Below are 22,937 nucleotides of genomic sequence, written 5' to 3'. Positions count from 1 at the left end.
TTTTTTATTGTAGGTATATATGTTTTAGTGTATGGTATATAATTTTTATTGTGTATAGTATATCATTTATTTAAGATGATATTTAATTTCTATTTTATTATATATAATGATTATATATAAAATTTTTGGTATGTGGTCAATTAATGAAATTTCCCTATAATTATTAGCTAATTAACTAATTTATAACTATGAAAATATAATTAAGCTACGATAATGATGAAGCTATATTTTTATATTTTTAATTATAAATATAATAATTAGCTTCATGATATTTTTATATTTTTAATTATAAATATAGGTACGATTTTTTTATAAATTAAGCTTCATGATTATATTTAATTTAGTATTGTTATAGTTTTTTTTTTTTGTAGTATATAATTTTATAACTACGATATATTAATTTTTAGTGATACAATATATCAAATATTGTTATTAATATTTAATAATTTAATATATTTATTTATTTTTATTGCAATAAATTGTTATGCAATACTAAAAAAAATTATATAACATAATTTAATTATTATATATATTTTTTTAAAATAATCAATCTATAATAAATTTATTTTTATAATTTTTACTAGCTAATTTATTTATATTTAATTATTTTACTAATTTTTTTTTAAAAAAATATTTACTCACTCAATTTTGAATTTCAAAATTTAAGGCTATTTACGTCTCAACCCTTTAATTATCTACAAATATAAACATAAGGTTTGACCACAATTTTTTTTTTCTTTTAAAACCAAATTGGTAATGAAATATTATTTTATTTTATCGGGGATGAAAATTATTATGAAACCCGACAAACAAGAAAACAGAGAATTTGAGAGGTTTGATTGAACCAACTCGATGTCGTGCACAGTTGTGACAGTGGCAAACCCGTGATAATAGCTTTAAGAACAGCCAAATGAAAGGAAAGAACAGTACATAAGTACCACTATATCTATCTATCTGTATATCTTCAGTAGTACTACACATCTTCGTCTTCAATCACCAAAGTCAACACCACACAAAAGTCAGCTTTTTGCCACTCCCTTTTTTCCTTTTTCCTTTATACATATATCTGAGACTGATACTAATCTCATATCATTTCTCTTTTTATTTTCTTTTTTATATGCAAGTAAAAAACTTTCCCACCAAAATGAAATCCATGAACTAGTCTTGTGATTTTTTGTTTTTACTGTAGAAAAAGTTTGAATTGTTCGTTCGTTTATCGTCACTGTCGTTGGTTCTTTTTCGTTGTTCAATTACTTGTCAGGATTACCAAAAGAGCAAGGAAGACTAAAAGGGATAAAAGAGAAGAGCGTGAACATCACGACCGAATTATTGTTATTATTATTATTATTATTATTAAAAGAAGAGGGGAAAGACAAAAGCCCCATTTTATAGCCTCAATTGGACTGGTAAGAGGAACTTCTTGGATACCCACTTCCTGTTCTCACTCGGTTTTGACTTTTTTTTTTTTTTGGTGCTAATTTGGGGTTTTAGGGTTGTTTGGGTGAGGGGCTTTTTTTGGTCATGTTTATTGATTAGAAGTTTTGGGAAGGGTTATCAAGGTTGGAGGTGGGTTTTGGTTTACACTTATCAACAGAAAGGAGTTGATTACAAGATGTGGGTGTTGAGAACTTGAAAGTTTAGCTGAAGAGGTTTTAAAGAGTTGAAGATTATGGACTTGTTTTGCTGTTTTAAAGCTTCTTACTCTCAGGTACTCAATCATGTCTGGTTTAAATTTACATGTATATAGTGTCTTGTATTGTCCTAATGTTAATTTTATTGTCTATAATTTATTTAATCCTCAAGTTATTTGGTATGAAAAGCTAATCTTTCAGCTACTTGAGTATAATATTTTCTTAATTCATGGACTTGGGGTGTTTTAGCTTAAGCTTCGTTGTTGTTTTTTGGACTTTGTGCAGCAATTCTGAGCTGGGTTATGCCAGTTATGACCTCATCTGTGTTGTTATACTGTAATTTTCGTTTTGGTCGTTGGCTTTCTTTTCTTGACATTGTTATGTTTGGTGCTCTCGGTTATTCAAAAATTCATTTGGTCATACTGATGAGGTTGTTAAACCCCAACTCTGTTCTTTTTGTCATAACTTAAGTTTTGTAAATTATGAAGCTTTGAAAAGAACAGAATTGTCTCTACAGTGGAACTTACTGCTTCTTCTATAGTTGCATCAACTTAGTGGAATCTTCTATATTGTGTTTCTAATTGTTTCCCTGAACTTAAACTTAAAAGAGTAAGAAAAGTCAGTACATCTAAATTTGTGCTTGGTTTGTACGGTATGCGCCTCTTGATTTACAGATTAATTGGTTTGTTACAAAATTTACTTCATTCTTCCTGGAACTAAAGGCCTCTTTGTTTTTTGAAGTTGAAACCAGTTTTTGTCTTTTTATATTTTGGCTTCATTGAGATATGCAAGGAAGGATCCCTGGCTGATGCTTTATTCCTTCTTTCCTCTTATGTAGCTTATTGGAGTACATTCTTCATCTAATTCAGGCAAGGGGAGAAGCCATGAGAGGTTAGTCAAGTATGGTTTCAGCTTGCTAAAGGGAAAAGCTAATCATCCAATGGAGGATTATCACGTTGCTAAATTTGTTAAGATAGAAGGGCACGAATTAGGCCTGTTTGCTATTTATGATGGCCATTTGGGAGATAGCGTGCCTGCTTACCTTCAGAAACATTTGCTTCATAACATCCTAAAGGAGGTCAGATGCTGCTTTACATATTTTACTTCAGCTGGTCATGTAATCAGAAAAATGTGTTCACACTTTCTTTTCTTTTCGCCTTCTAGGAAGAGTTTTGGGTTGATCCTAATCGATCCATCTCAAAAGCTTATGAGAAGACAGACCAGGCAATTCTTTCACATAGTTCTGACTTGGGACTTGGTGGATCAACTGCAGTAACTGCAATTTTGATAAATGGTCAACGACTTTGGGTGGCCAATGTTGGAGATTCCCGAGCTGTTCTTTCGAGAGGAGGCCAAGCAGTGCAGATGTCAACGGATCATGAGCCCAGTACTGAGCGAGGCAGTATTGAGAACAGGGGTGGCTTCGTCTCAAACATGCCAGGTTTTCAATGGAAACCTCTGCTTTAATATATGTAGATATATATTTAATTTCTAATTCATCTCATCAAAGTTATAAATAGGGTGCCAACTTCATTACAAACTCTATTTTACACTTGTTGCTTTCTTGAAAATCTAATGCATACAATTGAAACTCTTACAACAGTTCTAATTACACCAAAAATTGCAATTTCACATTGGCTGTCTTAACAAGCAAATATGCCTTACTCTAAGTGAATAATGATTGGTGTCCCTACTTTTGAGTCTATTGAATTATCCTTTCCATAAATTCTCTCTACATAAAGGGTAGTTGAATGGGGTGCCTATTTATCCTCATCTGTACATGAATTAGAAAGAGAAATTTAACTTATAGTTTTTTTAGACAACCCCCATTATAATTTGAAACTACAATCAGCAAAGATTCTCTGTTTCTTTGTTTTATCTATCTTTTCAAAACGAAATAAGTAAATGTTGTCTTACATCTCACTCAGAAGTAGACAGAAGCTACAGAGCCAAGTTCAAAGATATGACAAGTATCTTAAAACAATTTATATATTGTTCTTTATTGGGTTGAAAAGTACTTAACTCCTATGTTCCTGCTCGATCATTTATCTTTATTGTGCTTGATTTGGCTTTCATTTCTCTTCTGTAATCCAGCAGATCACTTATTAGAATTTTATTTCTTTTTAATTTGTTCTACGGGAATAATGAATTTAATTCTATAATAGGGGAAAGTACAGACATGTAGCATAAAATGGATACATTGATTTCCTTTGTCACAAACTCAAGTCCTAGTGATTTTATTTTCCAATCCTCTCACATATTATATATTCCGTTTCATCATTTCTCAATTCACTTGTAGTCAAATGTGTGACAAACGTATTTGGTGGTGGTCTACATGGACTTCCAGCATTAATTTGCATTTGTTGTTAGGAAGTTGGGTTAATTTTCGGTCTCTTCTTTAACTTGAATTGACATATGTGGGCTATCCTTTGCTTCTTCAGGAGATGTCCCTAGAGTCAATGGACAACTGGCTGTTTCTCGAGCTTTCGGTGACAAAAGCCTTAAAACACATTTGCGATCAGATCCGGACATACAGGATGCAACTGTTGATGTCAATACCGATATTCTTATAATTGCGAGCGATGGTCTCTGGAAGGTGAAACAATTTGCCTGGAATTAGTCTCCTCTTTTCTGTGTTTTGTTTTTACCTTGCCTAGTGAGTATATGTGAAATGGTTGCTTTCTTATATGATAGAAAAAACACAAATTCTACTTTAAATTTTGCTATTCTTCTTTTCCTCTCCTCTTATGGGCATCATCAAACAGGTAATGGCAAATCAAGAGGCAGTCGATATTGCTCGAAAGACGAGAGACCCGTTGAAGGCAGCTAAACACTTAACAGCTGAAGCAGTGAAAAGAGATAGTAAAGATGATATATCTTGCATTGTTGTTAGATTTAGATGATGGTGTATTGTATTATTGCTCCACAACTGCAGTTTATACTGGCAAAATAAAAGAAAAGCTTCTCCATGTATGGAATGAAAGGAAGATAAAAAAGAGGAAATCTAAATTTAGATTCTTGAAAATGTGATGGACCTGGTGGTGGTATTGTTTGAATTCTTTTGTGATAGAGATTAGGCTCTAATGTATATTTTTATAATTATTGTATGTTTTACTGCTTTGCACAGACAATCCACGAATTATGTGGCTATGTTGAATATGTTGATGTAGAAATTGTGTTTCAAATCGTTAATGGAGAATAAATACATTTACATATGTGTACTCCCGAAGGTCTATGAAAGGGGCAGTGGGTAATGTTGTAGGGGATTAATGGTGAGCTGGCAAGTGAGTGGTTTTGAGGGTTTTGCTAGTGTGTGAGGGGTTTAGCTTGGGACGTGTTAGTGAGAATAAATGCTGAGGTAGGGGTGTTCATTGGATCACATTCAATAGATTTGGACCTATCAGATCCAATCCAATTGAATTGAGTCATCCGATCCGATCCAATGGAGATTTGAGTATTTTGTAATCGCTTTACGACAAAACCAGGTTCTCGAAATCCATCTTGGGTAATCAATACAAAGGCCTTGCTGCTATTTTCAGCCATTACCATCTGATACATTTCTAATTAGTAAATATCTCGCGTTTCGCGGGAGATATATAAAATATTTTAAATATCTCCTGTTTCGCGACAGGTATATAAAATATTTTAAATTATATAAAAAAAATAAATTATGTATTTTAATTAATAATAATTACTTAAAAAAATTATATTAAAATTTTAATATTAAAAAATTTGTGAGATAAATACTTAAAATATTAAATTTGTTGCTAATAAATACCGAAATTTGAAAAAATAGTAAATTCACATTTATGATTTAATTTTTATTCTGATGTATGTGTTAAGTTCTGGATTCGAATTTTATTGTGTGTGTTTTAATGTTTGAGTTTTAGTGTTTTACTGAGGTTCTAATATTTGAGTTTGTGTTTATGAGATCTATTTTTATTTATTTTATAGATTTTGAGAACTTGAAATTTGATGTTGTTTCCATTGATTATTGGGATTGAAAGTTAGATTTGTCGTATGGGAATTTTTAGTTTGCCTTTTTCGTTTCATTGGTTGAAAAATAGCATTTGAATCGATAATCAAAGTATATTGTTAATCTCCTTACAAAAAAATTTTTTTGTTAATCTGTAAAGATAATATGGCTGGAAGAAGATGGAAAAATTAATTTTTATTTCATTTAATATGTATATAATGTTTTTTTTAATAATATGAATTAACTTGAATTAATTTTTATTTTTTAAAATTATTTTTTTAAAAAAAATTATTAGTTTGGCCAATACTATATTTACATGTGACACTTTATTGATCAACTAACAAAACGATAAATTGAGTGTTAAGTTTAGAAATTTAAAGATATTAATAGAAACTACAATAATGACATCAACTTTATATGATTGGAATATAAAAATAATGCATTATGAAAAAATTTGATTCATAATCTCACACCTGCTTTTTTTTTTTTTGTTCAATCTATAATAAATTTTTTCTATAAAAAATACTTTTTTTATATTATGCAAAATAAAAAAAAAACTTCACATATCTATTCTATATAAAGTGTGGCTATATAACCGAATTCTTAGTTTATGAGAAATTGTTGGGTGATTTTTTTTTTAAATTTTTTATTTAAAAATAATAATTTTTTTTGGCTGAGGTTAAATTCAAAAAATATCATTGACCATTGACCGACTCTAATGTTTTTATTCTGATTTACCCTCTAATATTTTTTTAAGTAATTAATTATATATAAAAAGGAAAAGAAATAATTAACTTCCACTACATGATAATACTAAATCAGATTCGGCTAAGATTGCCAAATTCACGTTAATGGCATTACTTAATATATCTATTCTATATAAAGTGTGCCTATATAACTAAAATTCTTAGTTTATGAGAAATTTATGGAGATTTTTTATTTTTATTTAATAAAATAATAAAATATTATTCATATATAATAAAATAATAATAAAACAAATCTTATTAATATTTGAACTGATATTAAATATTCACTTATACCATCAAAATTTGCACTCCCCACATGTTTCGAAAAATTGGGATGTTTGGATTCGGATATCTTAACAGCCATGGACCAAGCGATTGTAGTGAGCTGAATTATGTCCATGTTACTTTTCCAGGTTGAGAATGTTATAACACAGATAAAAAAATATTCCCAGATGATAATTTGCTTCCCATCGATCTTGACCCACATAGAGGTACAACCGCGTACTCTACAATAACCTTTGGTGCTATGGGAGACAGGTACTGCAATTATTTCATTAATGTTTCATAATTTTCATTCAGATCCCTTTATCTAATAAATTTCTCTGTACTGAATTTGCTAACCTGTGCAGTACCTCTTTGTTTTTATTGACAAAAGATATTGTTTGCAGCTTTTATGAATATTTGCTCAAAGTTTGGATACAAGGGAATAAAACTCCAGCTGTAAAGCGATATAGGTAAGTAGCTCTTGCAAAATGTTTTGTTTATTTATCGGCTAAAAATAAATTATTGTATGTAACTTAATCTTGTGACGGAATCAGAATAGAACTTCTGTTTGCTTTGATTGTACTACTGCAAAGTGAATTTTGTTTTATCGCAATTTTCTTCTCATGTCAATGTTTTTATTTTTGGTTTATTTTTCATATATGAATTGTTTGGAAAAATGTCTGTAAAAAAAATAAAGAAAGATCAATTCTTTTATGTAAATCTGTAAATAGTACCAATATATTAAGTTAGAGGAGCAAGAATATGGCAATATGTCTTGCCATTTTGTGAAGTTTAAAGATGTTTGAACTGAAGAATTAATTTGTCTATGTTGATGTTACATCAATTTGACATTTTAGTCTTTATAAATAAGTTCGTTTTAGTTATTATTTTTACGATATTATAATTCGGGGCATCCCAACACGGCGTCTTGGTTTCCTGCTCCGCTGGAAACTCCGGTCCCAACCCTTCCACTGCCACCAACATCGCTCCTTGGATACTGGCCGATGTCGTTGTGGGTGACGGTAGAATATTAATCGGCGTGTCTCTGTACGCAGGAGAGCCTTTGGCTGCCGATGCAAAGCTTTCGTTGATCTACGCCGGTGACGCAGGGAATATGTACTGCTATTCTGGGTCTCTCATTGCCTCTAAAGTCGCCGGAAAGATTGTCGTTTGCGACCGTGGCGGTAACGCAAGAGTGGAAAAAGGTAGTGCTGTTAAGCTCGCATGTGGTCTTGCTTTGGTGTTAGCTAATATAGAAGACAGTGGCGAAGAGCTCATAGCTGATTCTCATCTTATACCAGCGACCATGGTTGGTCAGATTAATGGTGATAAAATCAAACAGTATATAAAATCAAGTGATGATCCCGCAGCTACTATTCTGTTCCGGGGGACTGTAATTGGGTCATCCCCTGCTGCTCCAAAGGGGAAAAATCAAGACTTTTGATGATCTTGGGTCAGGGAAAAATCATCACCGTTCATTCATGGAGCAGGACATGTTATTATTTTATTTATCTTTTTTATTTATTTTTTTTTGTTATTTAATTTTTGTTTTATTTTTTATCTTTTTTTTTATTTATTACTTTTTTTTTTGTTATTTAGCTTTTGTTTTATTATTTTATTTATTATTTAGTTCGTCGTAAAGAATTTAAAAATTAGATATCTATGTATTCCTTTTTCTATTATAATTTGGACATTCTTATTCTAATTTATTTCAGAGCTTGCTGAGAATAATAATATATGTCATCAATCCAAAACTCATTTATATCTCACCTCTTCTCTCTATTTTTTCATTCCATTATATATAACAGAATCATATACCCTCTAATTTTTTTTGTTGGCCGTTACACCACTTCTCTTCTTCTCCAGATTTTTCTCTCTGCTTATTCTCCCAAGTAATGTTAATATTCATCACTTAAATATCACTTTAATATCGTATTTTTTTTTTTTTTTTGAATAAAGATAAATATGAAATTTTAATGTTAATATTCATCGCTTCTTCATTTGTTTCTTTTAAGAAGAATATATCTTCATCATGCATCTCTCTCATATTTCGTTCTTATCCTATATTATTATTATCAATTTCATTTCTATTGTTTCTATTAAATTTCAAAAACAGTTGATTGATTGTAAATTAAAAGAAAATATAAAAAGAAAGTAGTTGTAACAATTCATTGTGAATAATGAATATTGTCCAAATGTTATATTCAAATATAATGAATATTGTCAAAAATAAAACTCTATACTATATGTAATCATATAGAGTTTTTCTTTTTTGATCTAACCGTTTCATGTAAGTATGGATTTTCTGAATTATTATTATTTAAATTTAATGTCTGTAATTACTTTATTACACCATCTTTTTTTACTTGTGTAGATTGGATTCTAACATTTTCTGCATTAGCATAATGACACATGGTAAGATGTCATACACAAAATACCTAAAACTTAAAAATGTGTTTTGTTTAAGAGAAACTAATACATATAAAATTAATGTTCATAATTTAATTTTATAAGATCGTGACAGAGAACCTTCAAAGCGGATTCCATATAAAGATTTACCAATCGGAAAAAAGAAAGCAATATGTAAAAAACAAAGAGAGAGATATGCTAAACAAAAAGCATTTAAGATCAATCCGATTAGTGTAAGTAGTAATCCCAGTCATATTGATCTTCACACATATATTGTCGAGAATACGGCAATGTCAAGTCAACAACAAACAAAAAGACTGTGAAATGATTCCACTCACACAACCATAAATGAAGATGAATCTTCTTGTGGAGATAATGTTTCTACCAATGTCGATTGTGAAACTAATTTATTTGTAAATTCATCATCTTCGAGCAATGTCAATTTCAATCAGGTTTGCATTTGACCGATATTTTTTTTCTTCAAAACTCTGCTACTTCCTTCACGTGATGAAATTCCATATGATTATTTTGGATGTTGTTTTTGATAAAAATTAATATATATAATCAGAACCCAAATGAATTTGCTAAGGGACCAAACTACAATAAAAGAGTAACAAGACCTCGTAGCGGTAAAGGACACTCTCAATTTATAATTAAAATCAATATGTTATGTGAGTTGGAATTTGATACCTAATTATTTTGTTACAATAAAAAAGGTCTCCATCTTTATTCCTCACCTCGATTTCGTCAATTGCTAAAAGAGGTGTCATTTGAAGCATTTTCTCTACCATCCGTCCCTCGATGCAAACATTGCAAAGCAAAGCGTTTCATTCATGAAACAACAGGCTTTTGTTGTGCCGATGGAAAAATTTATCTCGCAACAAACGATGTGCCGAATGAACTTTATGAATTGCTTACTTCCAGTAGCGAAAAATCTACACATTTTCGAACATACATTCGAACTTACAACAATAAATTTGCTTTTACATCAATGGGAGTTACTTACGACTAATCGATGTGTCGAAGGAATAAAGGAATATATACTTTCCGAAGCCATGGGCAAATCTATCACACAATCAATAATTTACTACCATCTGATGGACGTCCCTCTAATCTGCAACTATATTTTTACGACACCGAGAATGAATTGGAGCACCGACTTAATGATTCAAAATGCTGACTGGATCCATCTGTTACAACTCAACTTATGAATATCCTTCGAATTAATCTGTATTCTATATTCTTTCGTTCACTTGGAGATTTGCCAGATTTGGAAACACAAATAATTCAAGTAAGAGAAGATGCTGGGCTAGATCAGCGTGTATTCAATGCTCCTACATCCTCACAAGTTGATTTGGGTGAAAGATGATGAAGGGTATCAACAAGGAGGGCGTGACATTTTTGTGTATAATCATTATGGTGGAAAACATAAAGTTCAATATTACTACGGCTGTTACGATCCATTACAATATCCAATTTTATTTCCTCACGGAGATTCTGGTTGGCATCAACACATAAAACGAATTGGAGGACACACAACCAGATCCAATGTTCGTAGCCTAACAATAGATCCTCAACAGTCAACCACTGCAGAAGAATTACTTGCCGCTGAAGAACGAGGTTAGATTGTAATATTTTAAATCTCATCAATGTTTTATTCACTATGCACACCATATTTAGTAACACTTCCTTCTCACTCAACTCTTGTAGTATCAAACCGACAAAAAAAGGAAGTAGTAGTTTCGTGTCGCGAATATTATTGCTTCAAGTTACGAATAAGAGAAGATGCACGATCAATTTTGCTACTCTCAGGACGACTGCTACAACAATATGTCGTAGATATGTATGTCAAGATTGAGACATCAAGATTAGACTATTACAGAAATGAGCAACAGCATATTCGGTCTGAGTTGTATAAAGGTATATCATATACTAACAATCTTATTATTCATTTTACAGTGCTATAGCATATGTTGAACTTAATGACAATACAAAGAGCCTATCTGCTGTCATGTTCGCAGATATTGTGGAAAAAATATTTTCGTGTAATGCTGCCCAACTAATGAAATATACTGCAGAGGTGTAGTTTTTAAAAAATTAAATAGTTTTACATGCCTTTCATAAGTTGATTTTTTAATTAAATAATTATGCACACCATGTCTAATCATCTTAAATAAAAATACATCACTGTTACACCGCCGCTTTGTCGACACTGCCATATTCAATTTATCAAAGAAAAAATAGATAATCTAGATATATGCGGACCTGGCTTGAGTGAAAAGTGCAAAATACAAAAATTACACTATTGTCTCTTTAATTTATTTTTGGATTAACTTAAGAACATATTTAAATCATTAAGCTTTATTAAACACTAATACATTGCATTCAGTATTCAATAATAATCTCGCTTTCAAATAACATAGAAAAAACCTAGCATATATAAAATTCAGTATACGTGCCTCGCACGTAATTTTTTGCTAGTATATGTATATGTATAGATATCATGCAATTTTCTTTGTATATATATAATTTGTATTTATATATGAATATTTTCTCGTGATATTCTGGTATTTTTTTTATTTGAACTAGTTGAGTGGAATTATTATTAAAAAAAAAAACTAGCTGAGTGAAATGTGCCAGAGTTGGTTCTTCAACCCAAGGTTTTTTTTTCAGTCTAAAATCACGTCAATGAACAGAATAAAGGAATGTTTGATAGAGTTGGCAGCGTTCCGGTGGTGTAACGACACTAGATGATGATGACCGGTGGTAGTAGCTTGCAGTTGGCGATGGTAATATTTTTTATGGGTGATGGGTGAGTTATGAGTGACTGCCACAGTCACAGAAACAAGAGTGACTGCCCCCAATAAGTAAGTACTCTGTTTTCTCTCATTGAAACAGAGGAGACCATATTGTTATGAGAAAAATAAAAATAGGTTTATCCTTTTAATGAGAGAAAAGGGGTTGTTTTATAGCTAGCCGTGATAGAGGGTCACCATTGGTTACCTTTCTTAATGACTCATTGTCGAAGTGATTTTGTCACTCAACTAATTAACCCAACATGTTACTATTGTTAGACAAATGGGTCACCATTGTTGACAGGTGAGTTTAATAAATTCTATTTTTTTCAAAATTCTGTAATACAAATTATGCATCCACCTAATTTCTATCTTCTCCATTGTGAATCTACTCCCATGATATATATAATTATCGCCACCAACTTCACTGCCTATGTCGTTGCTTATAAATCTCACTCATAAATTTCACATTTTTTTTTCTTGAAGATATTTTTTTTGGTGGTAAATAAAATTGGAAAATTTTATGTGCAACCCTAAATAGGTCATATTTAGCGATAATAAAAATATTTTTTTATATATATATATTATAGTTATTTGAAGTATTTCATAAAATTTTAATACATTTAAAAAAGTTTAACACATGTTGAAATAGTCATATACATGTTAAATTGACAGTTTGAACAATATTTTATACATTAAAAATTATTTAGAATTTGTCAAATAAAAGTGGATCGAAGAGTGCATTTTTTTTTTTATTTTTTTGCGCTGGATTATTAATTTGAGTGAGTTATTAATATATTTTGCTAAAATTAGTGAGATATTGATAGAATTATTTAATGTTGCCGCTTGAATTATTATTGGTGGAAGACCTTGTTTGTGACTTAAAGAAACACTATTATCATTATTTTACTGCATTTTTATTGAATTGACTTCAGTACTTATTAATATCATTATTTTTTTGGGTTCAAAATGTGAATTAATATATAACTAGCTATTAAATTATTCTAAAAAGTTATATTATTTATTTAATTAATTTATTCTTTTGGAGCTATATGTATCATAATTAAATTAAATTAGACAAATATATTATCATTTATGAAAAAAATTAATTGTTCAATATATATAACTAGCTATGTCTGTTTAATCTTTTTTTTTTTTAAAAAAAAAAAAATATGATCAAACCATACATGGACTCTCCAGTAATATACTTATGTTATTTACATGGATTTTATTCTAAATAAGAATTTACTACTATATATATTTCTAAACATCCGAATATATATACTTATGTTATTTACTAGATTATATACTAATTACAAATATCTTGATTTGAAAATAACTGATAAAATGTTGTACAAATATCTTAATTTAAAAATATACTAATTAAAAATATCTTGATTTCCTACACCACGGTATATTACAAAAAATATATGATGTTATTGAAATTAAGTTAAAATTAAAAAAGATACTAACAATCTTATTATGTATTTTACAGTATATGTTGAACTTGATGACAATACAAAGACTTATCTGCTGTCATGTTCGCAGATATTGTGGAAAAAATATTTTCGTGTACTGCCCAACTAATGGAATATATTGCAGGGGTGTAGTTTTAAAAAAGTAAAAATAATTTTACATGCCTTTCATAAGATTTTTCTAATTAAATAAATTATGCACACCATGTCTAATCATATTAAATGAAAATATATCACTATTTGCAGGGCCGGCCCAAACATTTTGGGGGCCTTGTGCAAAATTTTAAAATTGGGCCCTTTAGAAAAAAAAAATCATGTACATTAAAACTACAATTTTATTAATAGCTTTTTTTAAAAAAAAAAATTGCTTCATAAATTTTCAATTAATTTTTTTTTATTTATGTATAAATAATAGGAAAAAAAATAGGCCTTTTAAAAAAAATAAATAAATAATTGGGCCTTAAAAAAATGGGGGCCTTGTGCAATGGCCCAAGCTGCCCAATGCTTGGGCCGGCCCTGACTGTTTGTAGGAACACCGCCGCTTTGTCGACACTACCATATTCAATTTATCAACGAAAAAATAGACAATCCAGTTATATGCGGACCCGGCTAGAATGAAAAGTGCAAAATACAAAAATTATACTATTGTCTCTATCGAAACAAATGAAGATTGAAATCCACCAATGACTATCATTAGTTTTCTTATCTACAATTTTTAGACAAATGCTATCTTCAATTATCAACAATTTAGAGATTGATTTTTAATTTTTTTTTTAACTTACACCCATTTAAGTAATGTTTCTTTAAGTATTGGAACATCAATTTTTAGTTTATTTTTGGATTAACTTAAGAACATATTAAGATCATCAAGCTTTCTTAAACACTAATATATTGCATTCGATATTCACTTTTAATTGACAACATTATAAACTATAATATTTAGATACACATAATAATAATTTCACCTAATAACTAATAATATTTTTTCTTTAACTTTTAATTATATCACTTTCAAATAACATAAAAAAAAACTAGTATAAAATTTAGTATACGTGCCTCGCACTTAGCTTTTTGCTAGTATATATATATAGTTATGAATACATATATATAAATAATTGAATAATTATTTAATTTAATTTATTTTTATTATGTATTTTTTAAAAACTAATTAATTTAATAGACATTTTTGTAGAAAATTTATTAAAATAATAGTAAAATATTAATTTGTAAATTTATGCTTTAATAAAATATTAAAAAATTGAGAGAATTAAGGAGAAAAAAGAAAAATAACTCTAGTCAACACATCTGCCCTTCGTGCGGTTGTTATAAATATTAAATTAATGTAAAATGTAATTTTTTGTTTTCATTTTCTTTGAATAAGAGGTATGAATGATTAAAAAACTACAATCTGATTTCGAAAAATAATAAATATGAGTGTATCATCGTCTTCTCTTCATACTTTTTTTTATAAATACACAATACAATCCAACATATAACTTACATATTTGTTCAACAATTACAAATAACAATATATAATAATAAGAAAAAAAAATTAGCATTACACAATAACCAATGTTTGAATTGTATTTTTGTATGAAAGATAGCAACATATTACATATACAGTAGAACCTCTATTCAAGAATATACTTGGGACCAAGAAAATAATATTTTAATTGAGAGGTTATAACTAAATAGAGTTACACTTGAAAAAAAAATTAAAATATCAAAAAATATCAATGCAACAAAATTACCAATAAACAATTCTTAATACTATATTATATTAGAATTATTTTCGAGTACATATAATATTTATACATGTACTATAATTTGAAATAAAATTATTAATTCTGCATAAATAAATTTATAAAATATATGTACATATTTTTTTAAGATGTAATTATTCTTATATAGATGTATATTGTATTAATACGGGACTTAAAAAATGTATAACTAATTACAATATAGAGGTTATTCTTATTTATAACTGGCCTAAATTGGGACTTCATTTTTTTTATAACAAATTAGAGGTTATTCTTGAATAGAGTATTATTAAATAGAGGTTCTACAGTAGTAGTGTCAAATATTTATAATTATTGTTCTTAATTAATCATTAATATATTATATAAATCGACTACTACTATCTTTAAAAATCTATTTATATATAATAAATTTTAAAGTTATTATTATGTATATAATATGCATAATTTTGATTTAATTAATTAATATATATGGTTTTAGTTTAATTAATTAGTTAATTTATTATTTTTATTACCATTATCAAAATTAATTAATTTCAAAATAATTTTTCTCACACTTACATGTTTTTTTTTTTAGAAATTTCAAACTTACCTTTTAAAATAATTAGCAATTTGATTTAATTAATTAGTTAAGTTATTATTATTAGTAGTAATTTAAATTAATAAGCTAATTTATTATTATTGATAACAAAAAAATTTAGACTTAGTTAGAGTTTTTCCTTAAAAAAAAAATTAAATAAAGACAAAACCGTTAGTCATATATTTATATATTTATACTTATGAGTGACTATTTAATGGTTACATTTTTATTGTAATCATCATGGTTACATTTTTCTTTGACCTGTAATAGCAAGTTACTAATAGGTAAACATTCATTTTTTAGAATTAATTAATTAAAATTAACTATTTTCTTAAAGTCATTAATTAAATATTTTACAAGATCTCTTTTAACAATTAATATTTATAAATAATTTTTTTATTTATATTTAAATCCTTACTCTAATTATTTTAACAATTAAGCCATTTAATTATAATATTTACAATAAAATTTATTTTTTTACAAAAATTAAACTTCTTTTTACACAAATTAAAATTCTCTTCTTATAATAAATTTTTAAATGATTAATTATTTTTAAATGATATTTAATTATTTTATTACAATTTGATGAACTATGTATGAGGCCTCAAGCTAGTCAATCGATAACAAGTGTAGCCATTTTTTTTGTCTAAAAAACTCTTCAATTTATTTCACTTTTTACTTTTTACATATTTAAATAAAAAATTAAATAATTAAGTGTAATAATTTAAAATTAAGATTACAAGTATAATAAAATTTAAATTATGAAATTATATGTGTATAATTTTAAATTACAAAAAAATTTGCTATAAAATTTTAAATAATTTAAGTGTAAAAAATAAATTGCTAAAAGATCCTTCTATAGTAATAAATTGCAAAAAATTAATTAATAATTATAATTAATTTAATTTTAAAATATAATTAATCTTAATTAAAGTTTTATAAGGAAATAAACTATTAGGTTACTTTCATGTTACAAGTTATTTATTATTTATCTTTATTTAATTTCCAAATTAATCACAACCATTTAATAGTAATCCAATAACTTAAAAAATGTAACCACGATGGTTACAATAAAAATGTAACCATTAAAACCTTTTTCTTATACTTATAGTTTTAAGTTAGTTGGAGATATACATATTTAAAAATAATAACCTTATACTTACGTTTTATAGATATTTATATTTTTTAAAAATCTTGAAAAATAGACTAATTTTTTAAAAAAATTCATTATGAATTAAAAACGTGAGTTGAGGTTTTTTTTATTACTTATTGAATTAATTAATAGCTAATGTGATTAAAAATGTGAAAAAAGAGAAAAAGAATAGAATATAATTAAGCTATTTTAGACGGCCACATCACCGTCTCATGATCTCCTTTTTATATATATATATATAGATTCTATACTGTTATTAAGTTGTTGAAGCAGATCAGTTCTATCATTCTGCCATTCTATCTTGGCATCAGAATTCAGCATGAGGCACTTTTAGGGCTCATTTAGTATGTCGTGTATTGTATTGTATTGTGTTAGATTGTATTTTATTGTATTGTATTGTATTAATATTATTTAATACAGTACTACGTTTGGTATTGACTTGTATTAATAGATTGTGTAAAGTTGTAATATATTTTCAATAAACTTGACCCCAACACCGACTACGGGTCGGGTCACGGGTCCTAGGTTCGAGTTCAGTCTTGGGTTTGGATCTTGGGTTCGGGTCTAGGTCTGGGTCTGAGTCCTAGGTCTCGGGTCCAAGTCTGGGTTCGGGTTTAAGTCTGGGTTCGGGACTGAGTTTGAGTCTTGGGTCCTAAGTTCGAGTCTTGAGTCTCAAGTCCAGTACCGAGTTTAGGTTCGAATTCGAGTTCGGGTTCTGGGTTTGAGTCCGATTTTGAGTCCGAGTCTGAGTTCGGATTGGGTCCTAGGTATAGGCCCAAGTCCCGGGTTCGAGTTCGATCCCGGTCTGGCTCCCTGGTCTTGGGTCCTAGGTCTGGGTTCGGGTCCCTAATCTGGTTCTGTGTCCAGGCCCCGAGTTCAGGTCTGGTTTGGGTCCAAGTTCCAGGTTTGGGTCAGGGTCCGCGTCTGGGTCCAGGTCTGGGTTTGGGTTCGACTCAAAGAATGGGGTTGACCGGAATCTTTTGTAAATATTATAATACAAGCTAATACAAACCATTCGTTATGTACTAAATAATTCAACTTACATTGTATTAAAAATTTTGGTTGTAATAATTAATACAATATATTGTTTCATTCAAATATAGTGTTATTTATTATTTAATACAATACGATCCTTATATAGCGTACCAAACGAGCCCCTAATGTAATTTTTTCCAAGAAATTTTGTTTAAGATAATGGCTAAGTGTGATTTTGTTAAACAATTCACTAGTTATATTATTGTTGGTGTAATATTGTCAACTTCACCGCTCTTATTAAGGTTGGGCATATGATCCAATCCAATATTTTTCTCTTCATCTGATCTAATCCAATTAGTAATTGAATTTAGAAAATTATCATCCGATTCGATTCAATTAGACCTCAACATTTAATACAATCCAATCTGATTCAAGTACTAATTAGATTAGATCGGTTTTTTTTAATTGAATATCTAATTACACATCTACTTTTTAATATTAACTTAAAAATATGAAGAAAAGTACGTAAAAATTGAATATCACATTTTATTTAAATTTAATACCCTATAAAAATATCATTGTTACAAGTGTAATGCAATTAAAAGTTTGAAATAATTAAAGTAATATTATTAAGTAATAAAATAGAAAGATTTAAAAAAAAATAATAAAATAGAACAAAACATCATGAAAATAAATATATAAAGTAAATATTACAAATTCAACCCAGAAAAACCATCTAGTAAATATATAATTAAAATATGTATTTTTGTTATACATAAATAATTTTTTTAATATATATAAATGTAAGGGTGATTACTTAATGTTTACATTTTTATTGTAACCATCATGGTTTATTACAATTTTTTTTTACTTATAATAGCAGGTTACCCATATGTAAAATTTTCTTTTTTACAATCAATTAATTATAATTAATTATTTTCTTAAAATAATAAATTGAATATTTAATAAGACCTTTTAGCAATTAATAATTATATATAATTTTTTATATAAATCCTACTAAAATTATTTTAACAGTTAAGCTATTTAATTATAATATTCACAATAAAAATTCATTTTTTTTTTACAAAAATTAGACTTCTTTTTACATAAATTAGAATTCTCTTCTTGTATAATAAATTTTTAAATGATATTAAATTATTTTTTTATAACTAGAAGAACTAAGTATGAGTTTTTTTATTTGAGTTTGAGGTTCCTTCGTTTTTTGGGGAGCTTGACTTTATTTTTTGACTTTGGTTTATTTTTTGAGTAAATGACTCCTTATAAAAAAAAAAAAAAGATAGAGGAGTTTAGCTATTGTTTTTTAGAAAATACATTCAACCTATATCACTTTTTACTTTTTAAATATTTAAATAAAAAAACTAAATAATTAAGTGTAATAATTTTAAATTAAAGTTATAAGTATAAAATTATATGTGTATAATTTTAAATTATAAAGAGTTTTGCTATAAAAAATTTAATAATTTAAGGGTAAAAAAATTTGCTAAAAGATCCTTATTAAATAATAAATTACAAAAAATAATTAATTTAATTTTAAAATATAATTAATCTTCATTAAAGTTTTATAAAAAAAAATAAATTATTAGGTGACTATTAGTTTATAAGTTAATTATTATTTAATTTTAAATTAATCACAATCATTTAATAATAATCTGATGGCTAAAAAAATGTAACCATAATGATTACATATTTAATGTAACCATTGAAACCTCCTCCATATATATATATATAAAGATATGATTTTTTACAAAAAAAAAAATATAATATAATTAAATTTCAATTATTATTGTTGCATAAAAAAATAATAATATTATTATTATGTTTTAATCGTAATTTTTATTATTTTTATTTAAATATTTTAAATCTAAATTCAAATTCAATTTTGATTGTATATTTAATTTTTTATTCTAATGATTATTAGATATACATATATATATAAATTTGAATTAAATTAATTTATCATGTTATACATTTAAACAATATATAATTTAAATTAATTTAATTATATATTTATTTGATTATGATATTTATTATATTGTAAATATTATTATTATTACTAATAAATATTTATTTAAATAATTTTTTAATTTTAAATTTTTAATTAAATGTAAATAATATTTTTCTCAACACCATCCTATTTATTTTATATAATAATGACTTTTTTTTAATAAAACAAATTAAAATTCTATATATGCAACACACCAAAGAATTTTTTGTCTTAATAATAATAATAATAATAACAATAATTATTATAATTTAAAAATATGGTGAATAGACTTAAAAAAAATTGATTTTATGGAGTTTTAATATTTAGTAAATAATTTTTTTTTTAATAAATTAGCAATTCATTACACAAAACAATCTTTTTTACAACCTAGAAGCACCAAGCAAGAATGTAAGGCCTTAGTATTCTATACAAAATTATTTACAAAGTGTTGAACCAATCTTCATCCTTTTTGGTTACTTTTTTTGGCCATACAAGAGCTATTCTTTGTTTCACTACCACTTTAATTTGGCTTGTCACTTGGGCTGTTATCATTATCTTTTGTTGCCATATTGCCTCATTTCTACCTCTCCATATGTTGTACACCAAACTCGCAAGACCAGCAGCCATAACTTTCCTCTTGAAAGTACTTAGCTTGCTTCTTTGGATCCATTTTGTCACCCTGGACAGCTTTGTATCAGTCGGCTTCCACCCAAGCCAATCGGCAATAGGTTCATAGCATTGTTTAGACCAGCTGCACTCAAAGAACAAGTGTTCTAGAGACTCTTCATGGCTGTTACAAAGATTACAGCAGCTGTTCTCCACAATGCCGAACTTGTGTAGTCTATCTTTTGTTCTCAATTTTCCATGCATAGCTATCCAAAAGATAACATTATGCTTTGGCACATTGAATCTCCCCCATACCTGATCACACCATCTCTTTTTCTCATGGACAGGTGCAAATAGAGAATATCCTGCTGCAATATGATATGTTTCAGTTTCAAAACGAGCAGTATCTACAAGGGTGCATACCTGATTTTTTAGTGCTACAATCCTTCTCCAATACCAACTTCCATGTATTGGAATAGGATAGCACCACCAATTTTTCTGCTTGATGTACACCGAATGAACCCATTTAACCCATAGGTTTTCTTCTTTCTTCGCTACAGCCCATATATACTTGACCATGGCAGCCATGTTCCATTCCTTGACTCTTCTAAATCCAATTCCCCCTGCTGATTTTTTCTGACAAACTGTGTCCCAAGCAATGGCTCCCCCCCCCCCCCTTGGAAAGCATGTTGCCCTTTCCAAAGGAAGGCCCTGCATATAGCTTCAATCTCTTTAATCACCTTGTTAGGCAATAGCATGACTTGACTCCAGTAAGAATGAATGGAGAGAAGGACCGAATTGATCAATACCACCCTTCCAGCAAAAGAGAGGTGTCTTGTACTCCATGTTCTGATTCTACCTGTCATTTTTTCAGCAAGGATGGCACAATCCTTGCTTGATATTTTCTTTGCACCAATCGGTACTCCCAAGTATGTAAATGGTAGCTCTTGTCTAGTGAATCCAGATATTGCAATTATCCTGTTCAATTCATTCTCAGGCATGTTACTACAATATATAGCTGATTTTGATGCATTGGGAAAAAGCCCTGAAGATAGCGAGAAAAGTTTGAGGCCCTGCAACAAATATAAGACACTTTTGAAATCTCCATGGAAAAAAAGTACAACATCATCTGCAAAACTTAGATGGTTTAGCTGAAGCTCCTTGCATCTGTCATGAAATCTAAAGTCATGTTTCAATCCAATTCTCCTCATGATTCTAGTGAGATACTCCATCCCTAGAACAAACAATAGTGGAGAAATGGGATCCCCTTGTCTCAAACCTCTCTTTGAAGCAAAGAATCCATGTAAGGCACCATTGAACATTAGAGAGAATTTAGGTGTTCTGACACAATTCATCACAATGTGAATGAACTGAGGAGGAAATTTAAAGGCCACTAAAATTTCCTCAAGAAAACCCCATTCTAAAGTATCATAAGCCTTTTGGAGGTCCAGCTTAATCATACAGCTAGGCTTGTTTGCTTTCCTCCCATAATGTCTAAGAAGATCCTGACAAACCATTATATTGTGTCCAATATACCTTCCTCTAACAAATCCCCCTTGATTCTGAGCAATTAAATTAGGGAGGATAAGTTTGAGTCTAGTACAAAGGAGTTTAGTAGCCACCTTGTAGATCACATTGCAACATGCAATTGGTCTAAAATCCTTCACTGTATTAGGGCATTTCCCTTTTGGCACCAAGGTTAAGACTGTAGAATTTATCTCTTTCAGAATCTGACCAGTTTCCAAGAAGGATAGCACAGCCTCACTGACTACATTCCCCACAATTTCCCAATTATCTTGAAAGAAGTAACTAGAAAATCCATCTGCTCCAGGAGCCTTAACCCCAGGGATATCAAACACTGCATGTTTCACTTCCTCGTAAGTAAATTTACCATTCAAAAACTCTGCTTGCTGTTGTGTCACAGTAGGCCCCAACATCATAATCTTGCTTTGTACTTTTCTTCTATTTTCCAATGTAGACCCCAACAGATCCATGTAGTATGCCAAGAATGCATCAGTAATTTTACCAGGCTCCTCTATTCTAGTACCATCTTGTTGCTCTATAGATAGAATTCTATTCTTCCTTCTTCTCCCTTTGATGCTAGCATGAAAGATGGATGAATTATCATCTCCATGCTTAATCCAAGTGATTTTGGATTTTTGCTGAAGCATGGATTGATAATCCTCCTGCCTTTGCATAAACTCCTTTCTGACGTCAAGTTCTTTGCTTTGTAAATCTGCAGTAAGAGGATCATTTCTGAGAGAATTCTGGCATATCTCCAAAGATTTCCTGGCTTCGAGAACTGCAGAATGTACATCCGAGTACCCTTCCTGGTTGAAGTCTTTAAAGATCTTCTTTAGTTCTTTAAGTCTACAAACAAGTTGATACATTTTGGTCCCATGGTAGTGTAAGTTCCACACTTCTTTCACTCTTCTTTCATAGTCTTTATGAGATTTCCACATGCGAAAATATTTGAATGTTTTTTCCCCAGTATTCATATCAAGATGTAAAGATAAAAGTCCAGGAGAATGGTCAAAAGTACCTTCATTTAGGAAGAGGACTTCA

At 28.7% G+C, this 22,937-nt stretch overlaps 1 protein-coding gene across 5 annotated transcripts; it reads left to right on the top strand.

Annotated features, from left to right (window-relative positions):
• Positions 1–775: 775 nt before the first annotated feature.
• LOC115699256 (probable protein phosphatase 2C 9) lies at positions 776–4,846 on the top strand. 5 transcript variants are annotated; one of them, XM_061105143.1, is made up of 7 exons: positions 776–1,018; positions 1,262–1,406; positions 1,492–1,708; positions 2,470–2,709; positions 2,796–3,072; positions 4,073–4,227; positions 4,397–4,846. In XM_061105143.1, exons 3-7 carry the CDS (start codon positions 1,670–1,672, stop codon positions 4,532–4,534), a joined length of 849 nt encoding a protein of 282 aa, XP_060961126.1. In that variant the 5' UTR covers positions 776–1,018; positions 1,262–1,406; positions 1,492–1,669; the 3' UTR covers positions 4,535–4,846. The 5 variants fall into 5 exon arrangements, with proteins under 5 accessions (XP_060961126.1, XP_030482461.2, XP_060961127.1 ...); XM_061105144.1 differs by having other exon boundaries at positions 801–1,018; positions 1,560–1,708; XM_030626575.2 differs by having other exon boundaries at positions 801–1,406.
• Positions 4,847–22,937: the final 18,091 nt, after the last annotated feature.

This window comes from Cannabis sativa, chromosome X, assembly GCF_029168945.1.
Source record: "Cannabis sativa cultivar Pink pepper isolate KNU-18-1 chromosome X, ASM2916894v1, whole genome shotgun sequence".
Classification (NCBI taxonomy): domain Eukaryota; kingdom Viridiplantae; phylum Streptophyta; class Magnoliopsida; order Rosales; family Cannabaceae; genus Cannabis; species Cannabis sativa.
Note: the sequence above shows the minus strand (reverse complement) of the source record. Positions and strands in the feature narration are given on the sequence as shown.

Coding starts and splice junctions, on each gene's coding strand:
- LOC115699256 (XM_061105143.1), top strand. CDS start 1,670: ATGGACTTGTTTTGCTGTTTTAAAGCTTCTTACTCTCAG. Junction 1,709..2,469: donor TTAAAGCTTCTTACTCTCAG/GTACTCAATCAT, acceptor CCTCTTATGTAG/CTTATTGGAGTACATTCTTC. Junction 2,710..2,795: donor TTCATAACATCCTAAAGGAG/GTCAGATGCTGC, acceptor TTCGCCTTCTAG/GAAGAGTTTTGGGTTGATCC.